This window comes from Stegodyphus dumicola, chromosome 6 (assembly GCF_044657685.1).
Source record: "Stegodyphus dumicola isolate Sdum_Otavi_A_Nest chromosome 6, ASM4465768v1".
NCBI lineage: Eukaryota > Metazoa > Arthropoda > Arachnida > Araneae > Eresidae > Stegodyphus > Stegodyphus dumicola.
This window is the reverse complement of record NC_140773.1, coordinates 80,315,177-80,341,697: the sequence shown is the minus strand read 5'-3', so window position 1 is coordinate 80,341,697 and position 26,521 is coordinate 80,315,177. Positions and strand designations below refer to the sequence as shown.

Sequence of the window (26,521 nt, the reverse complement as noted above, 5' to 3'; positions counted from 1 at the left end):
AGCTAAAAAGGGATCCATGGTTCCACAGATGATTAAAAATGAGATTTCTTTTCCAATTGCTAAAAGTAGAAATTCTACAAAGAGTGCTGATTGGCTTCGTCCTACAGCTCTGGTGACATTGTGACTAATACTGGGTATGATTGTTTGGCAGTGCACCTGTTTTCTATAGGTAACCTGCCCGCTATGCAGCAATGGTATTATGGATAGAGACCGTCTTAGGCAGTTAATTGCGATTCATGAAAAATCTGAGACTAAGCTATACTGTTTTCTGAGACTGTGCATGACTCAGTGACATCTGTATTCTTTTATGTTATCTTGTTCAAGTACTTTACCACTGGAAATAATAATAATAATAATAATAAAATGTTTAAAATCCAGAAGACATTACTACCAATAGTGAAGAAAGCGACAAAGAGGTTGTTGAGAATGAAAGAATTTTGATTGACAGTTTAGTAATAATTGGCAAGGCTGCAATTGCAGGACTTAATGGAACTTTGTAACTGAGCAAGAAACTTGTGGTCATAAATGCTTCATTATTTTATAAACAGCTATTTAACATTTTTTATTTTGTAATTGCTGTGTCATCTTGCTATATTTAAATTGATGATATAAAATTTGTAAATATCTAAAATCCAGAATTGCCGAAGTTTTGACGATTCCAGATCTTGGCCTTTGTACTGTATTAAGATTTTTAAGAGAAGACTGTAACGAGTGCTTGAATTAACAGAATTTTAGTTATGGATCAGAGTCAAAAACATTTAAATACTATTTTATTTTGATTTTTTTAAAAGAAACAGGTATTTATAACAATTATATCAGTGTGAATGTTTTTCAAAGAATTATTAAACAGTGTTTCTCAGGAAAGGGGTTTTCTTTCTTGTGGAATGAAAGAATTATTGAGAATTGAAAACTGTAATGTATAATTTAATGTTTGAGAAAATAATTTCTTTTCACTAACATTTGAATACAAAATTATGTATATTGACATTGTTAGCTGATGGAAACAAACTGGCAAAATTGAAGACCAGAATCGATATAAATAAATATCCTGCCAACTTGGATTTATTTAATATGCAATATAATAAATTTTGTCATTGTACTTTTCAGAAAAATGTTTTGCTGGAGGCAGAGGCTGAAATGAAGAAAAAATTGAATTTTCTTCAAGAAACAAAAAAGGAACTTAGTAAAACTCTGGCAATGAAAAAACTTGAAGTAGCTACGAAACAAAAGAAAACAGCTGTTGTGCTTCCTCAAGAAACTGAAGTAATATATGTGATTTTATTAATTTCATCAGAAAGTTAAAACTAATACATATTTATTATTTTTTGTTTGTTTGTGAGTATTTCTAATTCATTGTATCATTTCTTTTAACTTAATTTTTCTCAGTTATGTATTTGATATTTCTGATAAAGTTTAGATTTCTCTTATGTTAAATAAGAATGATAAGCTGCATGATACACATGTAGAAATACCTTACAGAAGTAGTTTCTTTAACTAAGAAAATTATGAAGTTGTTACAGCCTCCCTGGTTCTTTATGCATCTTTTGAATGATGATTATATAGCTCTAAAAACTTTGTCTGTTAGACTGAAACACAACACTTTAGATTAGAAATGCTAGCAGCCATCAGTTTTTATTGTTGTAAAAGGTTCCTGTAAAAGTTTCATATTCATTGTTGTAAAAGGTTCTTAAATAGGAATTGCTCTGCATTAGGAAAAATACAGTAACTAAAGAAGCAGGGCTTAGAAGTTTTAAAAATTGATTCTGACAATAGACTCAAGCAATAAGATGTTGCTACTGTTTAAAACTTGGTAAATTGTAGCAAAGATTGAATTCTGTCTTGTTATGTGATAAGAGGTATCTGACATATTTATGTTATAATAATCATATCACATAATAAGTAGTACATTATTATACAGACTATATGACATATTGTGCATGCCTTATATCAGGAGTATGTATAGCATAATTCAAGAAGTTCAAAATTTTCACTTTTAAAAGAGAATTTTTGAGTGCAGTTGAATATTTTGACTTGCTTCAGAAACCTTTAAAATGTCATTAATTGAATAAGATGTTGCTAGTTGTCACCAAATTTTAACACTAAGTACGCAGACTCCAAAAATAAAAACTAAATCTGTTGTCTGAATTAAACTAAAAATAGAAATTGCAAGAAAATTACAGTAGAGTCCTGATTATCTGACTTAAATGACCAATGGTGTGGTCAGATGACGTGAAACATAACAAATATGACATTTAAAGCTTTAAAGAAATTGCAGATTTATGCTGTATGTATACTGTACTGATTTATACTCTATGACAGAGAACTGTAAAGAACAGTCATACCGAATGAAAAAGAGCTGATATTTGGCTTTTGTTTGCCAGCTGTTTGATGTTTTCTTCCAACTAAATCTCACAATCTCTTGCAGAAGTAAAAACTTCACTAATGAAGTCTCCTCCACCTGCTTCACATATTTCAGTGCTATCTCCAGGACCGTGTGTCCTTGGATATGAGAAAGTCTGTCCCTGTAAATAACTTTTTTTGCTTCATTCTGCCATTCACTGCTTCATCATCATTACATTCTGTATCTTTGTTGTTCAGAATTAGAGAGATTTCTTGCTCTGTCACTTCATGTTCCTTATCTTGAGAAATCCATTCTTTCAAGTCACTTAATAAAGTGTGTCAATGTAATAAGTCAACAATAAAGTATGAATACTCGTGGGCATTCAAGAATTTGTGATTTTCTCCTGCTGAGCAGATCAGATGATCAGGACTCAACTGTATTTACATAATTTCTTCCCAGCATTGTATTTGGTAGTTAAAATTTCATAATGTTTACTTTCTTTACCTGTATATGCTAATTCTAACATTTTGTCTTTTGCTGTCTTATTGGAAGATAAGAATTCCCAAATTCTATAGTGGGTCTTAAATGATTGGGTAATTCAAATAAAAATTAAATTGCATATTGAATATGATAAACTCTTCTTACTCTTAAAAATTGTAGTAATGTTCGATACAATTGACCATTTATATTTATGTATGAAATATTCTGACTTAACCATCATTAAGTCATCATTTAAGTTTAGAGCAAAGTTATCATATGAAAAATTTCCATTTAATCATAATTTTAGCTCATCATACTCCACTGGCTTTGTTAGGGGTATTTGAAAATTATATGCACCACAATGATGCATATAACTTTTATGTGCATCTAACAAATGCATGTGAAGTTTAATTATTTGATTGAACCCAAAATTCTGAAAGAAGCTGCCAGTCTTCAATGCCAGTCTTTCAATTTACCTGTTGGTCATGAATAGTGCTGTATTAAAGAAAATGGTAATCATATAGTATGTAATCTACTGATTTTAGTTAGTTATTTTTTAGGCGGCAGAACTAAATTTGGTTGATGTTTTACCGTATTTGATGGCATATAAGACGCACTGACATATAAGATGCACCCTTATTTAGAAGACCATACACAAGGAAAAAAAGTTTCAATAACTTAAAATGTGGTTTCTTTTAGTTCTCACGTTTATACAGAGTAGCACCGATACCGACACATGTGTCGGCTGAGTCAAAGAAAGTCTATGTAAAGAAGGAAACGCTGCATAGACGTAACGTGACCGTCGAACCTGTTTGAACTTTGGCATCAGCTTCGAGCTTTGCCACTTTTTGGCGATAGATATTTCACTCATGCGTAAAATAATTATGGCAGATGTAGAAAAAGTTATGTGTGTCTAGACCTTTATCCGGGCTAAAAATAGCATTCATTATTGAAAGTTAACCTGTGTCCTTCACGTATAAGACGCAAATAACTTTTTTGAGACCAAATTTAGGAAAAAAAGTGCGTCTTATATGCTGTCAAATATGGTAATCATTTTTTTTTCTTCTCAATTTTATCATTGTTTGAATTTAAAACAAGCATTTTAATGGTGCTATCTAAGAAATAACTAAGAGCATTAGCTTGTGTACTTCATGATTACCCAGAAAACGATGATCATGAACGTTACCAATTCATGGAGTGCAGTGGCTTAAACATTTGTCATGAGGAGGCTGTTGTTTAGTGAAATATTGAGAAATGCTGATTGAATTCATTTTCTGAATCTTTGGGAATACACAACTAGTGTTCATTGTAGTTTAAATTGTGAATGCTTTAAAATAAAAATTTGTTGAATTCCCTTAAAGAAAAGGCAAAACTCAGTGTGAGCATGCTGGAATAAATTAATACTAATTATCTGCCAAGCATGTGCATAAATTCATGAATTAGAGATTATTTGTAACAATTTTTAACATCTTTCTCGGGTACTAAAACCAGACAATTCACTTAAGCTTATTGTATCACTTCTGTATTTTAGTACATTAGGCAAAATTAAATGGTAAGTTTGGGGAGGTAAATAGGTTTATTAATGTCATGAACTTACTATTATTTTATTTACTTGCATATTTTCCCCTTAGAGCAAAGTTTTGAAAAATGTTTATATATTTTTGTAATTTTTTCCTTCAAGTTATCCAGAAAGCAAGCTCTCTAAATTTTGAAATGAATATATGCATGCAGTGTTATTTTCATCTTACTAACTGATTTGCTTCTGGATTTTGAGTGCATGGTCTTTGATTGATGAAGCATTTGTAGTGACAGCACTGAATAAATTGAGGCCATTGAGATAGTTGTGAATAACAATAAGAGTGAGAGAGATTCAAAATACAGTTAAGCCAGATATGAAAATATTAGTATGTTAATATTAAAATGTATTCATATGAGAATATATGTTTTTTTAATAAATAATAATGCCATACATAATGGTAATTTAAGCCTGAATACTTTTCATTTGTTATGGTTTTACTATTAATTACTATTATTTCGGGAATTAAATTATTCACAATTTTCTCCTCATGGTTATCTTATAATAAAATAATAGATAGGGGAGAAAAAATATATGAATAAGTAAGGTATTTTATTTTAATTTAATGTGATTAATATTGCTGAAAGGAGATTAAGTATCACTTTTCACGGATGGTTTTTCAAATCTTTTCCATTATAGAACAACACATGTCAAATAATTTTCTGGTGAAAGTTATATAACAATTTGATACTTCCGTTGAGGAAAAATATTTTTTCATCTGCTCATTTTGGCTGTGGTAAAATGTTTTCTAAACTTAAAAAATAAAAAATAAATTTTAAACAACTTTTATTGATAATACTTACTTTAAAAATAAAATGAACAGCAGAAACTGATAGCAGCAATTTAATTAAATTTATTTTGCTTATTTTTGTATTAATCAATTATTCTTTGGTTATTGTTTTCTTTGAAAGTGCTATGTTTTTTATGCTTATAGGTGTATAGACATATACATTCCTTAACGGTATAAGTTTGTGAGGCATTTTATTACTTGAACAAATGTTTTGCTAATAATTTAATCTCTTCAATTACAGAATGTTATCAGTCATCGAGATCCACGACTAAAGAAAACTGTTGTGACACCTCAAGAAGTGACTACGATAGCAACAAATAAACTGAACTCAACTTCATCTACTCTTCAGTCTGTTGTAGTTGTGCCAAATACTAAAATTCCTACTCATAATTTAACAAATATTGACAATTCCTTAAGTGGTTCTGAGAATCTTATCCCTAAAGTTAAGCCTGTACAAAATGTAATAAACTCAGGGAATAGTAAAGGATCACATTTATCATTAACTGATAAAAATGACCCGACTTCTATTACTGGAGATTCTGAGAAAGTTCAAGATATAGCCATTAATAAACATTTAAGAAGTGAAACAAATAAAGATATTATTAATCGGGAAAGTGAAATATTAAACAAAGATCATCCATCAAAAAGGTTCAAAAGTAGTAAGTATAATAATGATATAAATAGAAAAAGGCATTTAAGTCCTGTAAATGATTTAACATCTGGGCGTTCCTCGCCTAAAGTTATCTGTAAAGAACACTGTTCTGCCACATTAAGGACATATAACAATAAAATGCAGAATTCATTAGAGAAGGAAAATAGTACAGAAATGAAATCAAACATAAAACATTCTGTTGTTGACAAAGGTTTTCAATCTGTAAATTCATTAACAGTTGATCATCTGTTAAAAAATGAATCTGATCCAGAAGGAAAAAAGTCATACTGCTCAGACTCTAGGCAAGTATTTAAAATCTTTGTTATTTCATATTTTTTATATTAAAAAAACTAAATTTATGTTTTGTCACTTTGATATATATTAAGGAATTTTCAAAAGTTGTAATCAAAAATTAAATCCAACTAACAGCTTACTTAAAACTTTATATGTAACTCTCCTAGCCTTAGTTTCCCTGCATATTTAAATCTTATTTGTATTTGATGATTATTTTTATTAATTTTTACTTATACCTTAATGCATTTAAAATGTTTTATTGCTTATATATTCATGTTAATTCTTTTCATATAAATGCTTAACATTTTTATATGGGATTTAATAATTTATTAATTTTGTTTGTATTACACAGCACGCTTCAGCCTCCTGCTCTTGGTAGCAAAGATAAAGACTATAGATTGCTGAGGAATGACAGGGACTATAAATTAAATCAGTTGCATAGCCAGGCTGGACATCCATCTAATTATAAAAGTAACTATGTCTTCAGTGTTTGTGTTAATTTTTTTTTGGGGGGGGGATCTATTCTTGCTTTGTGTAAAAATGTGTATATATGTAAAAAAAAAAAAAAAAAAAATTCTTCATCATAAAGCGAGAAAACTGTTTCCCTGTGAAATCCAGTGCATTAGAAAAGTAGAATCTGAAAATTATAAAAGAACTGAGCATATTAACAAAATATGTGATGCTATATCATATGTGAACTTACTTGTTGGTGCAACCTTATGATTAAAAATTAGTCCTGAAATTATTCATGGAGGGTTTCCATTCTTTGGGCTGGGTAGGTCAGGGAGTGGAAAATTAGATTTTTTTTTTAAAAAAAACGTCGTAAAATCGGAACATTTTCTAAAAAGTGTCTTAATTCACCCTTTCAGGTTTTAAGATATTCCTCTTGTGTATACAATCAATTAAAAAAAAAAATTATCTTCAGAAGAAAACAAGTTGTTCTGAACGATGTAGTACTTAGCTGAAGTTGGCTGCTAGTTTATCTTTTTCCTTCCTAGTATCTTTCCATTTTTTATGAGTGTAATATCAATTTAACCTGAGTAATGCTATTGATGATAAGCGCTGAGTGACTTATGGTTTAGCCATTCCTAACAAATGATTCAAGAGCAAATGGTTTTTAACTAGATGGAGAATTTCATAGTTTTTTGTGCGAAATGAAATGAGCATTTTATTTACTTGTTGGCTCTGTTTTATAAATAAAAAAAATGCTTTTATTTAAGTTTTAATTTATAAAATTCATCAAAAATAACCTAAATGTTGATTGATAAAACTTAGTTTGAAAGGAATGTGCATTAAAGGTTTGTAATTAAATTTTTATAGTTGGGAACGATGGCTTTTCCTTGTCAAAAGGCCCTGATGTCAAAAACCAACCCTTTGAATATAGGTAAATGATTTTATTTTTTTCGTTTGCTTTTGTGTTTACTGTATCATTTACATAGTCAAAAGTCTTTAATCTGGACTCTCCAAGACTTCGGCAATTCCAGATTATCGGTTTTTCCGGATTATAGATCATCAGTTTAAATCTGGTAAGATGGCATGCAGAAATTATAAAATTAAAAATATGAAACCATAATTTATGAAATAAAGAGTAATTATGATCTAAAGGGTATCAAAATTAAAAAAAAAAAAGAAAAAAAGAAAAAAAAAGCTTAATATTTATTTGTTTACTTTATTAAACATTTCTGTTAATGCTCGTATGCGTAAAGTATACATTATGCATAGTCGAAATTAGAAAATTGCAATCAGAAAACTATTTGATGTGTATTCGTGATATTTATAATGGCAAGGAATTTGATTTAAATCATATCAAAGACGGAGTACATCGAGATGAAATACTACAGTTAGTAAGGAATTATAAGCCAAAATGATGCTAAAGCAAAGTTTATAAAGTTAAACATTTTAGCAATAGTAGCAATAAAAGCTCCCTGAGATAATATGTTGTGCAGACATTGAAGACAATAAAAATGTTTCAAACTTAACCAATTTATTAACAATATAATAAAGAATAAAAACACAGAAAATAAATTTAAACAATATCAGAGTCTTAGGAAAAATATAATATAACCATCATTTATCAAATAATATTTTTACCTGTTCTCCAAAAACAATGGCATTCAATACAAACAAAAATGTCCTAAACAGTAATTATGCGGCCTTAAAATGAAATTGGCTGCAAATTCAAAAAGTCCATGATCAATGGTCAAGAAAACACCTGAAATTTAAATCAAGTTCTTGAAAGCACTCAAAACCGGTGTAACTCCGTTTGCATTAGTTGAACATGAGGAATAGCCGCTCATGTATTTTAAATGCCACCTTTGTGAAGAACGTGGATGCCGCCCACGGCAGTCACTCACATTGTAGCTTCTGGAACCAAGGAATTTATTCTTGGAAGGTCATCTTGTAGACAGGAACCAAGGATCTTATTCAGGAACAGTTATCTTGTGGACAGGAACCAAGGAACTTTATTCAGAAACAGTCATCTTGTGGACAGGAACCAAGGAACTTTATTCAGGAACAGTCGTCTTGTGAACAGGAACCAAGGAACTTTATCCACCGGACTGCATGCATCCTTCAAAAGGGGCTGGAAACTGCACACCCAAGTGCCAGGAAAGCAGGAACTAGAAGGGTTGAGCCAGAGCGACGCGAGATACTTATAGCAGAAGTAGGCATGACATCATCTCACGTCAACCAATCAGCTATCGGCACGAATCGGCTTTCCGGATGACGTAACATCACGTTTCATTTTTGCATCTCAATTAGGTTGAAATAGTCCGTTCTCAACGCAAACAGTGTCAGTAAGAAAAAGAAGTAGAAGTAACTACTATATCACATTAAAATAAGAACTAAACTAAATAAACATTTCAAGGAGGAGAGATGATGCAGTAAAAGGTTTACAATAAGTTATATTTTCCAACACAAATAAAATAAAAACATCTGCCCTGAAGATAAGGATAGTGCCGACAGATCAACTTCCAGTTGGTTGCGCATGCGCGACGTCTCCCTCCCTGCAGAGCAACGTGAAATTGGTAAACATATTTCGGAATGGTTAGAGAAATAAAGGATATGCCTTTATCCATTTTTTGTAGCAATTCCACTTTTTGTTTGATGGACATTGAAACATGCTTTTGCTTTGTAGATCCTTTGGCAGCTCCAGAATCGGAAATTCTTTTCGGCATAATCGAAAGTTCAAGCTTACTTTTATAAAAATGCTCTAACAGTCTGCAAAAAATAATAAGCGGGATCCAATTAGAAGAGTAAGGAACAACGCAATCTGCAACATTAACTGAAATAGATAATTAGATCATTTTAGCCTAGCTTATACCGTCTGTTATACATTAAATGCGCATGTGTTATGCGTTTACGCATGCGCAGAAAGTTTGTAGCTTTGAGGTCTGGATTATAGATCATTCCGGATTATGTACGTCTGGATTAAAGACTTTTGACTGTATAATACATTGTATCATTTATATGATATTTAACTCCCTAAATTGATATTGAATATATTTCAGAGACCACAGAAAGTTATATTCATATGTTACTTCTGTAATGGATAATCCATACACTATCATGCATCAGGCAGAAGAAAAATACCGAAGTGGAAGAATTTCTAAATATGAATATGATGAATTATGTCGTGATATGCATCAAATGATGGATAGTGAGGAATTTCATCATATTATACCTTTTGGTGTTAATGTAAGAATCTGCAAATTAAGTTTTCTTTTTAAATTGTATTTCTAAATTTAAAGTGAATTTTTTCTTAAATTTTTAATAAATTTTCTCTTTAGGACAAACCATTAACTGTAGAAGCAAGAAATTCTCCAAATTTTATGAAATCTTATGAAGAGGATAGGCAGAATTTTAAACCTTTAAATGTGCATCATGGAAAAGGTAAACTTTAACACTTGCTTTAGAATCTGTTTTATATATATATATATATATACAGTCAAAAGTCTTTAATCCGGGATGGCATGCAGAAATTATAAAATTAAAAATATGAAACCATAATTTATGAAATAAAGAGTAATTATAATCTAAAGGGTATCAAAATTTTAAAAAAAAGCTTAATATTTATTTGTTTACTTTATTAAACATTTCTGTCAACGCTTGTATGCGTAAAGCATACATTACGCATAGTCGAAATTAGAAAATTGCAATCAGAAAACTATTTGATGTGTATTCATGATATTTATAATGACGAGGAATTTGATTTAAATCATATCAAAGGAGTACATTGAGATGAAATACTACATTCAGTAAGGAATTTTAAGCCGAATAAAATAAAAACATCTGCCCTGAAGATAAGGATAGTGCCGACAGATCAACTTCCAGTTCGTTGCGCACGCGCAACGTCTTCCTCCCTGCAGAGCAGCGTGAAATTGGTAAACATATTTCGGAATGGTTAGAGAAACAAAGGATATGCCTTTATCCTTTTTTTTTTTTTTTTTTTTTTTTTTTTTTTGCAGCAATTCCACTTTTTGTTTGATGGACATCGAAACATGCTTTTGCTTTGTAGATCCTTTGGCAGCTCCAGAATCCGAAATTCTTTTCGACATAATCGAAAGTTCAAGCTTACTTTTATAAAAGTGCTCTAACAGTCTGCAAAAAATAAGCCTGATCCAATTCAAAGGTTAAGGAGCAATGCAATTTGCAACATTAACTGAAATAGATAATTAGATAATTTTAGCTTAGCTTATACCGTCCGTTATGCATTAAATGTGCATGCGTACATACATTATGCATTTACACATGTGCAGAAAGTTTGTAGCTTTGAGGTCCGAATTGTAGATCATTCCGGATTATGGACGTCCAGATTAAAGACTTTTGACTGTGCATATATATATACAGTATAGATTCCTCCCTTACAAAGTCTAGGAATGGAAAATATAATACTCAATAAAAGCAAACAATTATACTGTCATTGTTGTTTATCTGTTAACTAAGATATCTGCATGTGATTTTCAAACATCTGCTGTCTGGGGAAGAGTCACATCAAGGCCTTTGATACAGTACAAATTCCGTAATCTGAACTCGTCGGGACTTTGGCAATTCCGGATTAGGGTTTTTTCGGATTATAGTTCATCAATTTAAATCTGGTAAGATGGCATGCAGAAATTATACAATTAAAAATATGAAACCATAATTTATGAAATAACGAGCAACTATGATCTATCAAAATTAAGATCAAAATTTATGAAAAAAAAGCTTAATATTTATTTACTTTATTAAAAAATTTTTTCAATGTAAGTTGCTTCGTTTTTTTGTGCTAATACTTTCTCTTTAATTCTCTAAACAGACATAATTTCTTGTTCAGTTACAAAGTTCCACTGTTCAAGTCCTGTAATTGCTGTGTCGAGAATACCGAAATTTTTTCATTTTCAATAACCTCTCTGTCACTTTATTCACTATCAGAAGTGCGCATGGGTAAACTCTTTATCCACATGTGTATGGGTAAACGCTTTACCCGCATGCCTAGCAGACGCGTGCATTAAAAGCGCATGCGTAAGTTTGTGGCTTTGAGGTCTGGATTGTAGATCTTTCCGGATAATGGACGTCCGGATTACGGACTTTGTACTGTAATACATTGAATTGGCATTATATTGATGTTGGCCAGGATTACACTTAGCCCTGGAATGGTTGGGGATGGGGTTAGCATTTTTCTATTTGACTTAAACAATAAATGAAGCCCTGATATTGCCATGTGTATATTTGATTGTACTAGATTTTAACTGATGATCTAATTGTGATATCTATGCGTGAAGGGAATGTGCTTTATAACAACTTCTTCAAGGCCTTTTATTGGAAGTAAGTAGGGCTGTAGGATATTAATTGCCTCAGTGCATTCTCATTCAAATTTGTTTATTAGTTCAGCCCTAAAAGAACAGTAAAAAGATTTTAAGTGGTGCACTCACATAAAACTCCAAATATGTCTTCTGGCAAAAGTATGAATGTTTTCCTCCGTAATTTACGTATTTCAAATAACATTCTGTGCATAATTTAAAAATACTTGTTTGCAGTTTCAGATATGCTTTATTTTTGACAAATATATATCACAAAGTATCAAGATTTTTTTCAAGGGCAAATAGTTATTAAAATCTGAGTTTATTATATATAGGGTGTTTCAAAACTTATCGTTCAAATTTTGTGGGGAGGTAGGGAAGACGTCAGGGAACTGATGTCATATAGGAAAGTGTGTCCGTAAATGTATGCAAGGGCGCTGTGTGTATCCAACCAGTGTCAGGGTTGCCACTCAAATGGTAGAATGAAATTCCCTGACTTCCAGGAGTGTTTTAAGAAAATTCCAGTTTATCCATTACTGTTCTAAGAGGTAAATTAATTGTGCTACCACTTAAAAACACAAAAATTCATCTGTTACATATGATTATATATATATATATAATCCCCCCTATTATAACTATAATAGGAGTTATTTTTTCCACAGAAGATGTCCAATCTGGATTAAAAAATGTCTTTTTTTTTCCTGACATTTTTCAACTAAAACAAGAAAAATCTGTTTAATGATATTTTTAAAAAAATTCTGATATTTTATATTTATTCAGCAGCATACATAAGCAAAAAAATCTGTGCATTAAATTTCGTAATAGTATGCTATCATACTGCTAGAATTAGTTTCAGGCTTATGCCAGAGAAAATTTCTTGAAATTTGGAAGTATTATTTACTAATAATAAACAACATTAAATGATATGGGTAACATAAAAAAAACTTAAAATTGAATTAGAATAATCAACGATATTTTAGCAAATATAGTTATATTAAATGGTTAGTCTGGATGACTAATTACATTTTTTTATTTTACTGCAAAATGACAAATAAGGCATTTATTAAAAAGAAAAAAAGTTTAAAAGATTTTGGAGTAAAATCCTAGTAGTATACAATTCGATGCCTTTCGAACGATTTTAAAAATTGTCACCAACATCAAAATTACCATTTACTGCTCATCTTCTACTTCTTCTTCAATGGCCAGACAGTCCAGGATGGGCCCTTGCCATTCTCAGAATCGAATTCCAAGCTCTTCTGTCCCTGGCCATGGACATCCAATTGGTTATTTTTAAAATTCTTAAGTCTGTTTCCAAACAGTCGAGCCATCTAAGTTTAGGTCTCCCTCTTTTTCGGGTGTTGAATGGTCTGGTTAAGAAGATCTTTTTAGTTACTTGATTCTCATCCATTCTGCACAGGTGTCCTGCCCATTTAATTCTCTGAATCCTTATATATTTTACTGTATCTATTTCTTTAAAGCATTTATAGAGTTCAGAGTTGTTCTTCTTCTCCAGATATTGTTACATTTTATGCCACCAAAAATACTTCTCAAAATTTTTCTTTCAAAGGTAGAAATAATACTTTAAGCTTTTTCTGTCATCGCCCAGGTCTCAGCAGAGTATGTAAGAATGAGTCTGATTAAGCTTTTGAAAATTAAAATCTTCATTTTTCTGCTAATGAAGTTAGACTTCAAGTATTTTTTTAGACCGAAAAAACATTAGTTAGCATCTGTGACTCTTATTTACGGATCTCGGGCATTAAATCATTGAGAATATTAACCTCCGATCCTAAATATTTAAATTTGCTAACAGTTTCAAATTTTTAATTCCCAATTTCAAAATAGGGATTGCTATTATTACCACATGGCATGTATTTAGTTATATTTTGGTTGATTGCTAGATGCATTTTGCTGGCTGCAGCCTCTAGAGATGTAAAAGCCTCTCTAAGTGACTCGGAACTGTGTGCGACTACGTCAGTATCGTCAGCAAGCACAAAAATCTGAACAGATTTGTTAAAAATAGTTCCTCGAGTATTAATGTTGGAGTCTTTTATGATTTTTTGGAGGGCAAGGTTAAAAAGCAAGCAGGCCAGTGCATCACCCTGTCTGAGCCCACTTGAAACAACAATAGGCTCAGAAAGATTATTCTGCATTTTAACCCTAAGTTTTGTCTCAATAAGAGTAATGGTGACCAAATTTATAAGTTTTTGAGGTATTCTCTCATAGCTTCAATTAAATATTTTCTGTTTATTGAATCGTAGGCAGTCTTAAAATCAACAAAAAGGTGGTGCGTTGCAATGCCATATTGATTAGTTTTTTTCCAAAATTTGCCTAATGTTAAAGATTTGTTCTGCTGTCGATCTTCCTTTGCGGAAACCACATTGGTAATCACCCACAATATTTTCTGTATAAGTTGCAAGTCTACTAAAAAGTATATTGGAAAATAATTTGTAGAAAACACAAAGGAGACTAATTTCCCTGTAGTTGGTACATTCCAAAATGTCTCCTTTTTTATGTATAGGACAGGTGATGCTTAGTTTCCAATCTTCGGGTAAAACTTCTTGATTCCAAACTGATTCGATGAGGTGGTATATTTCCTCAATGTTTTGACCTGCAGCACTTTTAATGAGTTCTGAAGTAATTAAGTCAGGGCCTGGGACCTCGTTAGTTTTGAGCTTTTCAATTCCTTCTCTAACTTCTGCCAAAGATGGTGGCGGGATACTATCGGTGTTTACAGAGGTATTTGGGTAGGTTAAAGACCCATTCTGTGTATGGTCATTCAACAAATTACTAAAGTGCTCATTCCACCTGTGGAGTACCTCTTTTCTGTCATTTATGATGATGTTGTTTTTATCTCTACAGGCAGTAGTTCTGAGCTTAAAATCTTTGTGGCCAAGATTAATTTCACAATAGAAAGCATGGCTTTCATTGGAACCCCTCAGAAGTTCAACATCCTTAAATAGGTCGTTATGAAAAAGTCTTTTCTTAAGCCGGTTGGTCGTCTTCTTCTGTTTTCTAGATCTCTTATATTCCTCAACAGACAGTCTTGAATGTCGCTTTTGAACCATATTTTTATAAGCAGCTCTTTATGTCTGTGTTACAAGGAAGCATTCATTATCAAACCAATCCCTTGGTTTGGGTTTTTCCATATATCCCAGTGTGTTGTCAGCTGAGTGTATGATCGAGTCTTTGAGCAAGCTCCACTTATTTTCCACGGTTTCCAGTTCAGTCATGTTTTTAGATCTTAGTTCTCCCTGTTTACTGCTCATAATGTCGCCAAAACCCGTGTGTAGATGGAGGTTAGAATAGAATACATGAACCTCCGTAGTACCGTATACTAGTATTAAACCGATTTTGTTTTATACGAAAATACATATTTTCTTTAGTTAAACATGTACAGCGCATGTGAGTCTCTCGATCAACATTACTGAAAACCAAAGTTGCTGGAAACTCTTTTGCCTTTCTAAAAGACTATCAAATTAGAGCTGCAAAATTGGCTCTGTGCCAGCTGCTCGAATGACGTTCACGCGATACGCAATTCGCCAAGAAAGTGATTGCTTCCAACGTCGGCTCCAAATTCACTTTTTTGGGGGGGGATTGCCGTATGAAATTTTCTAACTTTTCCAGATTTTGACTAAAATATTTAAATTCCCTGATTTTTTCCGGTTTTTCCAGTAGCGTGGCAGCCTTGCAGTGTACAGTTTGCCCGACCACTCCTGCTGTCATCAGTGTACAAGTTGACTTACTAGTGATAAGATGAATCATTTTATGCATCAAGAACTGGTGGATATGCACCTCGCATATTTGGCCGCTGAGCTTGACAAGTTTAGAAAGACCAATAGCAACTAAGCATTGTGGCGAATACTGCACGACGAGCGTGTGCATCCTTACCATCTGCAAAGGGGGCAGTTACTGCATCCTAACAATTATCCAAAGTGTGTGGAATTTGCACAATGGTTCATGCATAAAGGTGCCGTGGACTCCAGTTTTCCAGCTTCTGTCCTTTTTACAGATCTAGTTTCATTCACTTGTGAAAGTGTGTTCAATACGTACAATTCACGTATGTGGGCTTGCGACAACCCGCATGGTACGAGAAGTCACGTTGCGCAACATCGTTTTGCCATGTGTGGGCTGGAATCATTGGTGACCATTTTTTGGGACCTTACTTGCTACTGCCCCAATTGGACAGCCGGAAATATCTAGTCTTTCTCAAGACAGTGTTACTGATTTTTCTGGGCGCTGTTCCTCCGCATATCCACCGAGATATGTGGTATCAACATGATGAGGCTCTAGACAGAAGCACAACTGATGTGCGTGATTACCTGAACCGAACATTCAAAGCTCGATGGATCGGCAGAGGTTGACCGACCGCTTGGCCACCCAGGTCACCTGATTTATCACCCATGGATTTCTTTTTGTGGGGGCCATGAAAGAACATGTGTATGAGACCCTCGTCGACAGTGAAATGGACCTTGTTGCACGAATAGTGGCCGCTGCAGGAACTGTCCATAATATGCCAGGCGTTTTTTAAAATGGTCAGAGTTCAATGCAGCGGCACTGTGAATCCTGTGTTTGTGTAAGTGGTTGCAGTTTTGAGCACCTACTATAACCTGTACTTTACCTTGTTGAAGTAAAGAAGGTCACATTGTTACCACTTAACTGAAACTGTTTCTTTGTGTTAACTTTATTTGTCCATTTTATTCATGTAGATGATGTTTATGGACATACTTTCCTATGTGAAATCTATTTCCGGACATCTTCCCTACCTCCCCACAAAATTTGAACAATAATTTATAAAACTACACTATTTTATATACAAGTAACCCTTCGATAACACAGTAGATAGGTTCCTAGAAAATGCCGTGTTGTATGAGACCCAGAGGCAGTAAAAGAAGGGTGGTTACGTTCCGAAAACTTATTAAAAACAAATATTTTTTTTTAATTATACATAAACAACTTAATTTTTTTAATATATATATGTATGTACAACACAAAAGAGAAAATATTGCATATTTTAATTTAACACAACTTTAGTTTAATAAATTTCTTCGTTGTCATTGCTCAGTATAATCAACAGAAGATGTTTTTTCGGCGGAACGAGATCACTTTCACTTTCAGAATTACCGGGTCATTTTAAATTTCTCGATATAGAGCTAGAGTTTGGCAGCTTCTTTTTGAATTTTCAGCTTATTTCAGCGGAAGGGACTCCACTCAAGAAAAATAACTCAAGATTTTCAGCTAAGCGTAGGCCTACTTTTAATATTTTAATGTTAAATTATTAACTTCACAATCTTCATCAGGGTAGTGTCCTCAGAATCGATTTGATTTACAGCTTCAGATGCCATTTCTATCAAATCTTCGTTAACTTCTTCTTCCGCTAATAAATCTTGTTCGTCCTCAATAGCCATGTGCACAAAACCTTTGCCTCTGATTGATTTAGGAAGTTCTAATAATATGCCACCAATTTCATTTTCTGACGATTCACGCACGTTTTCTATTTCAACTGAAGAGGGCCATATCTTCTTCTAACATGCATTTAGCATTGATGCTTTCAGTTCTTTCAGCTATAAAGATATGATGTCGATTTAGCTCTTGATTGAAAATATCTTCCAAGCTTCCATTACATTAATCGATTTTGAATCAGTTACATCTTAAATCTACTCTAATGCTCTTTTTATGTAATATGTTCTAAAGGTATAAATAATACCTTGATCCATTGGTTGTTGTAACGAAGAAGTGTTAGGTGGTAGGAACAGTATTTTGACATTGATTCAAATCTTGTGGGTGACATGGAGCATTATCTAATAGTAATAAGTGCCTTGAAGTTCAACTTTTCTGCATTAAATAATGTTCAGCATGTGGCACAAAACAATTTAAAAACCAATTTTTAAATATATTCCCAGCTGCCCAAGCTCTTGGATTTGCTTTCCAGTGTACCGGTAAAGTGTTTTTATTTACCCCTTTATTTGCACGAGGATTTAGAGATCTATAAACTAACAAGGGTTTTGTCATAAAGTCCAAGTCATACTGTACAAAAATAGTGTTAGACAATTTTTAGACATCTTAATTAAATCAGGATACAGTTTTTTTTTTTTTCTTTTTTTCCCCAAATATAAAGGCTCTACTGGGCATTTTTGTTCCACCAAAACCCAGTTTTGTTGGCATCGAAAACTTTAATTGTTGTGTATCCATCTTCTATGATATTTTGAAATCTTTCAGGAAATGTCCTAGCAACTTCATAATCAGCCGATGCTGATTTTCCTTGAATTCTTATGCTATGAATTGCAAAACGCTTTTTAAAATTTTCCAACCAACCTTTACTTACCACTTACTGGCTTGACTGGTTGTAAAATGTATATGAATCGATCAGAACCATTGCTAGCGTTTTTAGCACCCAGGACAACTGAAAGTTTTGTGCCCTATTCTGTTTGCCAAAAATGGAAGTCATTTCATTCTAAAATTTCACAACATCAATTTGGCAACACTGGATGCTACTATAGAGGTTTTCCCTTCCCCATTTTAGCTAGGCACTGTAATTGATAAAACTCAAGTTGAAGAGCTTAATAATGTTTATTTTCTTTAACACATAATTCACCATTTGAATGTGCAGCATAGAAGGGACTTGATGTAAACTGAGTGCATGCTTCTCTTTTATTGATAAAGGGATTTTCTCTGATAGAAAAGGCTTCTCACCACTAATAGTACATGATGCTGCACTTGCTATGTGAGTACAAATAGACAAAATATTCTAAATGTGACAGAACACAGTTTATTTATTGATTTATCATATCTGTTGGTCTATTTTTATTCACAACATTGAAACAACAGGTTATTTCATATACTTTTTTTGTGAATTTTATTTCGGTTTAAAAAGTGTTTTACATATTAGTTTATCTTTTTGTAGATGCAATGGGTCTCCCTGTGAGGAAATCACTTCGCATTGATAATAAACTTCGAACAATTTATTTTGTGGGCTGTCAGACTCTTACTTTCTCAGATGATAATGAACCTCGAGAATTGATGTTCCAGGGCCCACCCAGAAATGTCTATGTTGAAGGATTCGTAAGTTTTTTATTTACATTACGCACTGAATAATTATTAAATTGTTTTAAAAACAGCTTGTATAACAATTTATAATTTTTTCTTAATTTTTAGCCACATCCATTCATCTTAGGTTTTGATGGGAAAGCTGTAGAATTTGAAACTGAAGGAAAATGGAATATCATGAGGTTTGGAACTCCATTTCAAGAAATCTATATTAACAATCATCCATATGAGGCTCAGTTTGGTGGGCCTCATTTCACTGTTGTATTGGCTGACAATAAAGTTCATAGAATACGATTAGATGGACCTCCTCCTCGAGTTATTATGAGTGCTGCTCCTGCTTATGATTTGTACAAAACATATAAGAGTCTATTATTACAGCATCCAGTACAAGATCAAAGTACTGAGCAAAGACCTTTTGAATCAGCTATTCAAGCACAAGATGTTGACATGCGTTTAAAAGGCAATAAGTTACAGTATCCCCCAACTTCAGTAGAACCTACTCCTGAAAGCATGAAAGATGTTGACTGGCGTCAAATCACACCACAGGAATTCCATCAAAATTCCTGGAATATACCAAAAAGTAGTGCTATGGAGGAAACTGGTGACATTATCCAAAGCAAGTCTTATTCTGAATCTGTTGTTGTCCAGGTAATAATTGATTCCATTTCATTTTTCTAAATTAAATATGTTCACATGTAGCCTAGATTAATTTTTAAAATAGTTTATATCTTTTAATCCTGTAAATGTTAATTTTTTGCAACTGATAGTGACAATTCATCTCATACAGTGTATTTGTGCGTTTTGGATTTTATTCACCATTTGTCTGGCGCATAATAACCTTCAAGGTTTTGTGCCATTATTATATTGATCTAGACTAGTTTATTTTACTCCTTGTTTACATAGCATTAAAATCATAAAAATGATTTCTAAAGCTTTAAACAGTATTAGAGAGCAGTTTAGTTTTAGCCAATTAGAAAATTAATTTAAATAGAGCCAAATATAATGACTAAATATGTAAAGGATTAATAGTTTCATAACTAATGCTGATAACATCTGGCATCAACTGAACTGGCTTAATAACATTTGCAGTAGCATGTGTGGAGTGGACACCGCACATTAAATAGCAGATAAGAAAAAGTTCTTAAAATGTAGTAGTTTTCTACGTGCTATGTTAATGTACAAACTACTAATACAACAAATTTATGATGTTTAGCTTCACCATCATGAAAGATTGAAAGGACAAAAGGTGATGAAGAAAGCAAAACAAACTGTTTTTAATATCTTATTTTTACTTAATTTTTTAATTTAGAATTTATTTTATTTGAAAATCTGCACTATTCATTCAATTACTGCCTAACTGTGTTTAGATTTTAATTATTTGACTAACCTGTGCTTCTTTGATGGAAAAAAATAAGCGTGACAAATATCTTTTTCTCTACATTTTTACTTGACTTTTGTTCACAAATTTAATTTATCAGAATTTTTTAAGATGTCTACGTTATTGTCTTAATTGTTTTTGTTCTATTCCTTTCATTAAGGTATTTTATGTTTTGGTTATTAATTTGGCTGTTTAAGTTTTAATATTCAAACTTTTTTTTCAAATTGGTCATAGTTTTAATCTTTTAATGATTAGCAAATTTTATTAACAAGTGTTATTATTTTTACTATGTTGGAAAAATAACTTCCTCTCAGAATAGAAAGTGTTACATATTCATATGTAATAATAGCTAGCAGCAGTGCTTTATTTTATCTGTAAACAGCTTCTTCAATTTATGTCATGCAACAATATCAATGTGATTTTATGCATGTTTATAAATATGCCACATTGCAGTACAATTGATGCACATATATATACTTAACAACATGATGTTAGAGAGAGAGTAGTAAAGCTGAAGTCAAGCTGGGTGAAGTAAGGCAAGAAGATATTGGATTTGAAGTCTGATAGTAAGCTGTGTTGTATGTCAGAGAATTGTGTTCTAAATCGTATATTCATTTAATAAGGTGTCCTATTATGAATATAGTATGTTTTATTCAGCAGAGTAGTGTCAACGAGAAACCTGTTATTAAGATGATTCCAGCACTAATCCAACCATTAAACCCATATCACATAATGCCAAGAATTCTTAACAGTGCATTGAAACAAAATCAGTAATTAATAATGAAAAAGAACTTTGCAGTGTTGGTAGCATAGAATGTTGAATTCGTAATGAACAGCAAACTTGGCAGTTAAGGCAGATTAAGTACTCATCGTTATTTCAATTTACATCTGCGGCCACAGTTTGTTGGCAATCTAATCAATCATGCCTGTTCAAGAACATTTATTTACATTTTTGATACTATTGCAGTAAGAAGAAAATCAGCACACCATTGTCTTAACAGGAAGAGGTTTAATAGGAAAGTGTGCAGTTATTCAACAAGAGAAGGTTTCAATTTAACCCTTTGTTGCATACAAATAATCTAGAAAAGTTAAACGAAAATGTTTGTATTTTTTCTACTTAAAATAACCTTAGTAATAATAAAAAAATTAATTTTATACAAATTTCGTTTTAAATAATTGCTAGTTTGTTCACTACAGTGGACAGCATGCATATATGTACATGCATACAAATCTCTTCCCAACAATTTACAGTCATTGCATTTGAAATCATTTCCTGCCTTGTTTGCAGTGATCATTACCATCTTCTAAATGGTAAATCTACAACTGACATGTACATATAGATCCTCCAAAATACCTTCATTTTGTCGATTGTGATTGAATTCATTTTGCTACGATTTTGTAACCTGTACTTATTGGATTCAAATGTCAAATGTTCTAGAAATTCCTTGCCAAACATAAACATTTGTAGTGGTGTTTTGGCTTGATAAGCAGTACATTTGGGTTTCAATTCACTCTTTTTGGTAGATCTTTATCTACCCACTCCACAATTTTCTCAAACTGGCATTTAAAATAAAATGTCTAAAATTACTAATTATGAATAAAAAATGGCAGTGTTATATAATGTTTACTATGAGAAATTGTACTAACTTGGAAACCAGGATTTGTATGGTCCTTCAGTCCTTAAAAGTCCTTAATTTTGGCCAAAATCAGCAGGAGGTCCTTAATTTTAATGATTTGAAATTTCTGTCTGTTTTTATGACTGCCATTTTGAGTGTGAATTAGCATTTTGGAGGAATATTTTTGGTGATTCACTGACACATATCTTTTGAATGGGTTATAATTTGTTTCTGTTTCTAATATAAATGATGGGATACTCGAGTTTCTAAGCAAGAAGTGAAACATAAGCATTTTGAAATTCACTTTTTCTAATAAAGAAATCTTAAACAACTTTCAGTGTGAATTCATTTATTAAACAGTTCTAAACTTGGCGACTTGTCAACATTTTGGCGATTTTAAGATCAGTTTCTATAGAAAATTTTTAAATTCCGAGATCTGAGAATTTTTAGACGTTTTTTTTAAAACATCACAACACTGATAATTTCATTAAAATAATGGTAATATATTGAAATTATATTTAAAAAATAACATTAAAATAAAACATCTCTATTTTTCGCTATCATATTATTTATTTATTATTAAGTTTCATTTTGGCAACTTATTATGCAATATTATGAATCTGAAAAATAAGGCATAATGCTATAAAGCATAATTTACGAAACAGCTCTTAACAAGAGCAAAATTAGCTATGTAATTAATTAAAAATGTCTTTTTTTAAAAAATTTTCCATAGTAAGCATTTCCCCTGTCTCAGAATATTCAAAATTCTCCAAATATGCATCAATTTTCTCTATAAAATTAATTTTATACTTTTTCCCTCCTTTTTTTTTTTTTTTTTTTTCCAAAATATTTCTGCCTTTTTGCTGTTACAGAATTGATAGGGATAATTGTTCTCTAGTATTTTAGACATTGCAGCTCTGAAAGTCTAGAAGGATTTGAAGGCATGATTTATAGACCCACGATTCTAGAAGATTCGAGAAATATGTGAGAAAATGAAAAATGTCTCCATGGTATCAACATGTAATGGATGTATTTTACAGAAAGTTTGCGATGAATTTCTCACCTTTTGGAGAACGTCTGGAAGAACAAGGAAAACATAATATTTGAATGTTTTACTTCCGATTGTAGAATCTTTTTCCTAACATGTTTATCTTCCCTTTTTCTCTACTTCTCACTAGACACAAGTATGGAAAATATCAAAACTGCTTCTAATCTTATCACTTAGCCAGACATTATAGAAAGGGATTTTTTTATTAATAAAGAAATTGAAAATTTACAATTTAAAAGATTCATCTAATATGTCTTAATGCATCAACACATAGCTGGCACCTGATGGCATTTCCCACCTGATGCAGTCTCTGTGGATCCTAAATTCTGCTTCCAGTGCCTGCTCTAAATTCTAAAAGTTTTGCTATTTCTAGATTTTGTTGTTCGGTGTGTCACTAAGTTCAAAAAATTCTGCCACATCAGCTTTGTAACCCGTCTTTACCATATATACTTCATATTTCTTCTGAATGTTCATATTACTAAATAAAATTAACTTCTTCTTCTATACGTTCTAAATGCATTTAGTGTTTTTTACAATAACAGAAATCCTTAGTTAGATTCAAAAATTCTAAAATGAAATGGAAACATGTTGAAGAAAGAAACTGAGTACATAAAGAAAATTACTCCTCAAAGATGTGTGCAGTTGTTATTATGTAATTTACCTGTTGTTTATGATTTCAGCCTTTCAGTTTATGATTCAGTCGAGGGTTTGGGACTATTTAACTTTTGCCAAACCCTCATAGGTACCTTGTGGAGAGGTTGACAAGTTTGAAGAAAAGCACGCAGAAACTAGCGAGAGCATTGGTTTGCATATTGAGACAAATCTCTAATTGTTAGGAAAGATGCTTAAAGAGAAGGAAATCAATATAAACTAGCCAAAATGTTTGGGAAGGCTTCAAATTAAAATGAAGGATAAATATTTTGTTGCGTGTTGTTGTTATAAAACTTAAATGTTTTGTAGCTTTTAATGTGCATCCTAATATCGTTTAAGAATCAATGTCATAAATTATATATATATTTTAAACTGTGAAAATTTATTATCTTTTGATTTTAATAGGCTTTCTTAACAAATATTGTTAAAAAATAAAATTTAATAGCGACCATTTAAATCCATAATGACTAAGGTTATCTAATTACCTAATTTAATCATTTATAATTAACTGCTTACCCTTAAAAATTATCTCTGCATATTAAAGAGAGCTATTGCCTTTCATTGATATTCACTGTGGTCACAAAATAAAACACAAAAATGTAAAAATTCAAGTAAAGCTTATGCTTTGCATATAATGAAACTTAAAAATAATACAAAAAAAAACTTATCATCTCTGGTACTTTAATCGCTTATTGGAACATTAAAGTATATTAACTGAGCTACAACCCCATGGAACTCTACACAAAGCTATGACACTAACTGCATCAAACGGAGCCTGACTAACTTTCAACACTTCCCATCTGTGTTTACATCAGGCCGTTCAGGTTTGTTCTAATGAGCAGGTCTCTCTCTAGACAAGCAACAGTGGTGACAACCTTCAGTCTTTTGTTATGAGTCATGCTGATTATGATCTTACTTCTCATTTTAACCTATGCCTTTTGACATAAAATCTACCTGCTATTTACTAAACCTTTAGACTGGCTAAGTATGTGACAAAATAAGACATTAAAAAAATGGACATAAAGCTAACTATTAGTAAAACATAAATGCCACTTATCTTCTTTCAAATATGTCCAACTATTATAATAGTTAAAAATTTAAAATAGTTATTTTTTATGTAACTAATTTAAAATAGTTAATGCTACTTGATAAATTTCATACAATTTATTTTATTCTCAAACTTATCAATAATTATGTTAATGAATTCACGTTTAGTAATAATGCATACTACTCAGGGATCTATTTTATTTTTAGAATGGTATTACAAAAGTGAAAATCAGGGATAGAATAATATTTTTAATTGAATTTATTCAATTCCCATTTGCTCATAGGTCCTTAATTTTTTCATTAATGGTCCTTAAAAGTACTTAATTTCCGTGTGCAGAAATGTGTATGAACCCTGGAAACAAAAGTAGCAGCCATTTTCCAAATAGCAATGCGTTATTTAACAGCCATCTATGATCGACAATTGAAAGTTCTAGGAATATAGAATGAATAAACACAGGAATGGAATCTGTTAAGGCATTAACAGAAGAATAAACAAATTTTAACTTTTGTCTACTAGAGTGGACATGGTGCAACAAAGGGTTAAGCTTTTTATTAAGGGAAAGTTTCAGTTCCCGAAATTTTAGTTCAAGTTCTGAATTAGCTATGTCATCAGTATTATGCAAATCATATAACATAGATTGATCCAGAATGATGCAGCACAGATAGAGAGGGGGAAGGGCCCAAATAAAAAGGAGGAATTAAGGGGCTATTGGTTAATTTAAAGTTTAATTCAGAGTTACATATTTTTTATCTTACATATTCCCTCCTTGAAGAAGAAAAAAAAGTGTTTTAGAAGAGAGTATTGAAACATTAGCAAAACAAAAGAAATACACTTTAAAAAAAATTCATAAAAATTTTGTCTAAATAATTTTTTTAATTAATAGAATCTTGTAGATATCATTTTTAACAATAAATACAAATTGAAAATTCTGTTGAAATTCTGAAAGTCTGCTGCAAGTTCATTTTTCTGTGAAAATACTGTAAAGAGTATCCTAATTTTTTCATGAAATAACTAAAAAAATCGCAATTTTGGAAAATCTTTTTTTGAAATCATAATCGTAATCATAATATTTTACAGGCTTTATCTTGAAAGTCTTGCAAAATCTTGAAAGTGGAGTCGGTAGGGAAAATGACCAACTCCAACTCCTAGAATTTTAAAGACTCCATTTCGACTCCCTCATATACACATGGGTTACAGCTTTTTTTTTTTTTTTTTTTAATATAAAAGAAGTAATAGATGTTACAGAAAAAAATATTGATGCCATAGCAAATTACTTATATTAATTAGCATTTATTATGAAAGGGAAAAACTGGTATTAGTTATTTCTAATAAACAGTATAGCTTCGGCAAGATCTTTTTTGTTGGAGGGCCATAGATCCTATTTGATTAACTTGAGAGCTGAGAAGAGTCTTTGCACACTAACTTAAGTAGGAGGAAGAGCTCTTACTGTTAGGGCTACTTCTTTTAACTTTTCAGGATAGATTTTTATAAGTTCTAAAAGAGGTGTCTTGCAAGCGCAATCATATTTCTCTATTTCTTCAAAGCTATGTAGAAATCTTGTTTGTATTTTTTCATTTTTGTATCTAAAGGCTCTTGGTTCTTTATTTTCATTCCTTAGCCTTTTCAATATTATCCAAAAATATTTCTCAAAATCTAATTTGTCACTGAAAGAGGATAATAGAGACTCAATTGCAGTGTCTGCAGTTTCACTGTCCTGATTCGAATTCTCCAATTGTTCTGAGAATAATTTCCTTCTTATGAAAGTTCATAGATGGCTTTCTTTGCCTTTTTAATTTGTTTGTCATCCAAGAAAATTCGGTGTT

The 26,521-nt window shown here is 31.7% G+C and overlaps 1 protein-coding gene across 2 annotated transcripts in view; it reads left to right on the top strand.

Annotated features, from left to right (window-relative positions):
• Positions 1 to 26,521, top strand: part of LOC118187545 (uncharacterized) — a 128,352-nt gene that overhangs the window by 69,011 nt on the left and 32,820 nt on the right. For both annotated transcript variants that reach the window (XM_085818574.1, XM_085818573.1), the window contains 8 exons: positions 1,108 to 1,263; positions 5,429 to 6,137; positions 6,482 to 6,604; positions 7,454 to 7,517; positions 9,643 to 9,829; positions 9,922 to 10,024; positions 18,815 to 18,972; positions 19,066 to 19,605. In XM_085818574.1, the coding sequence (XP_085674700.1) occupies positions 1,108 to 1,263; positions 5,429 to 6,137; positions 6,482 to 6,604; positions 7,454 to 7,517; positions 9,643 to 9,829; positions 9,922 to 10,024; positions 18,815 to 18,972; positions 19,066 to 19,605 (2,040 nt within the window). The remainder of the gene's footprint in view (positions 1 to 1,107; positions 1,264 to 5,428; positions 6,138 to 6,481; positions 6,605 to 7,453; positions 7,518 to 9,642; positions 9,830 to 9,921; positions 10,025 to 18,814; positions 18,973 to 19,065; positions 19,606 to 26,521) is intronic.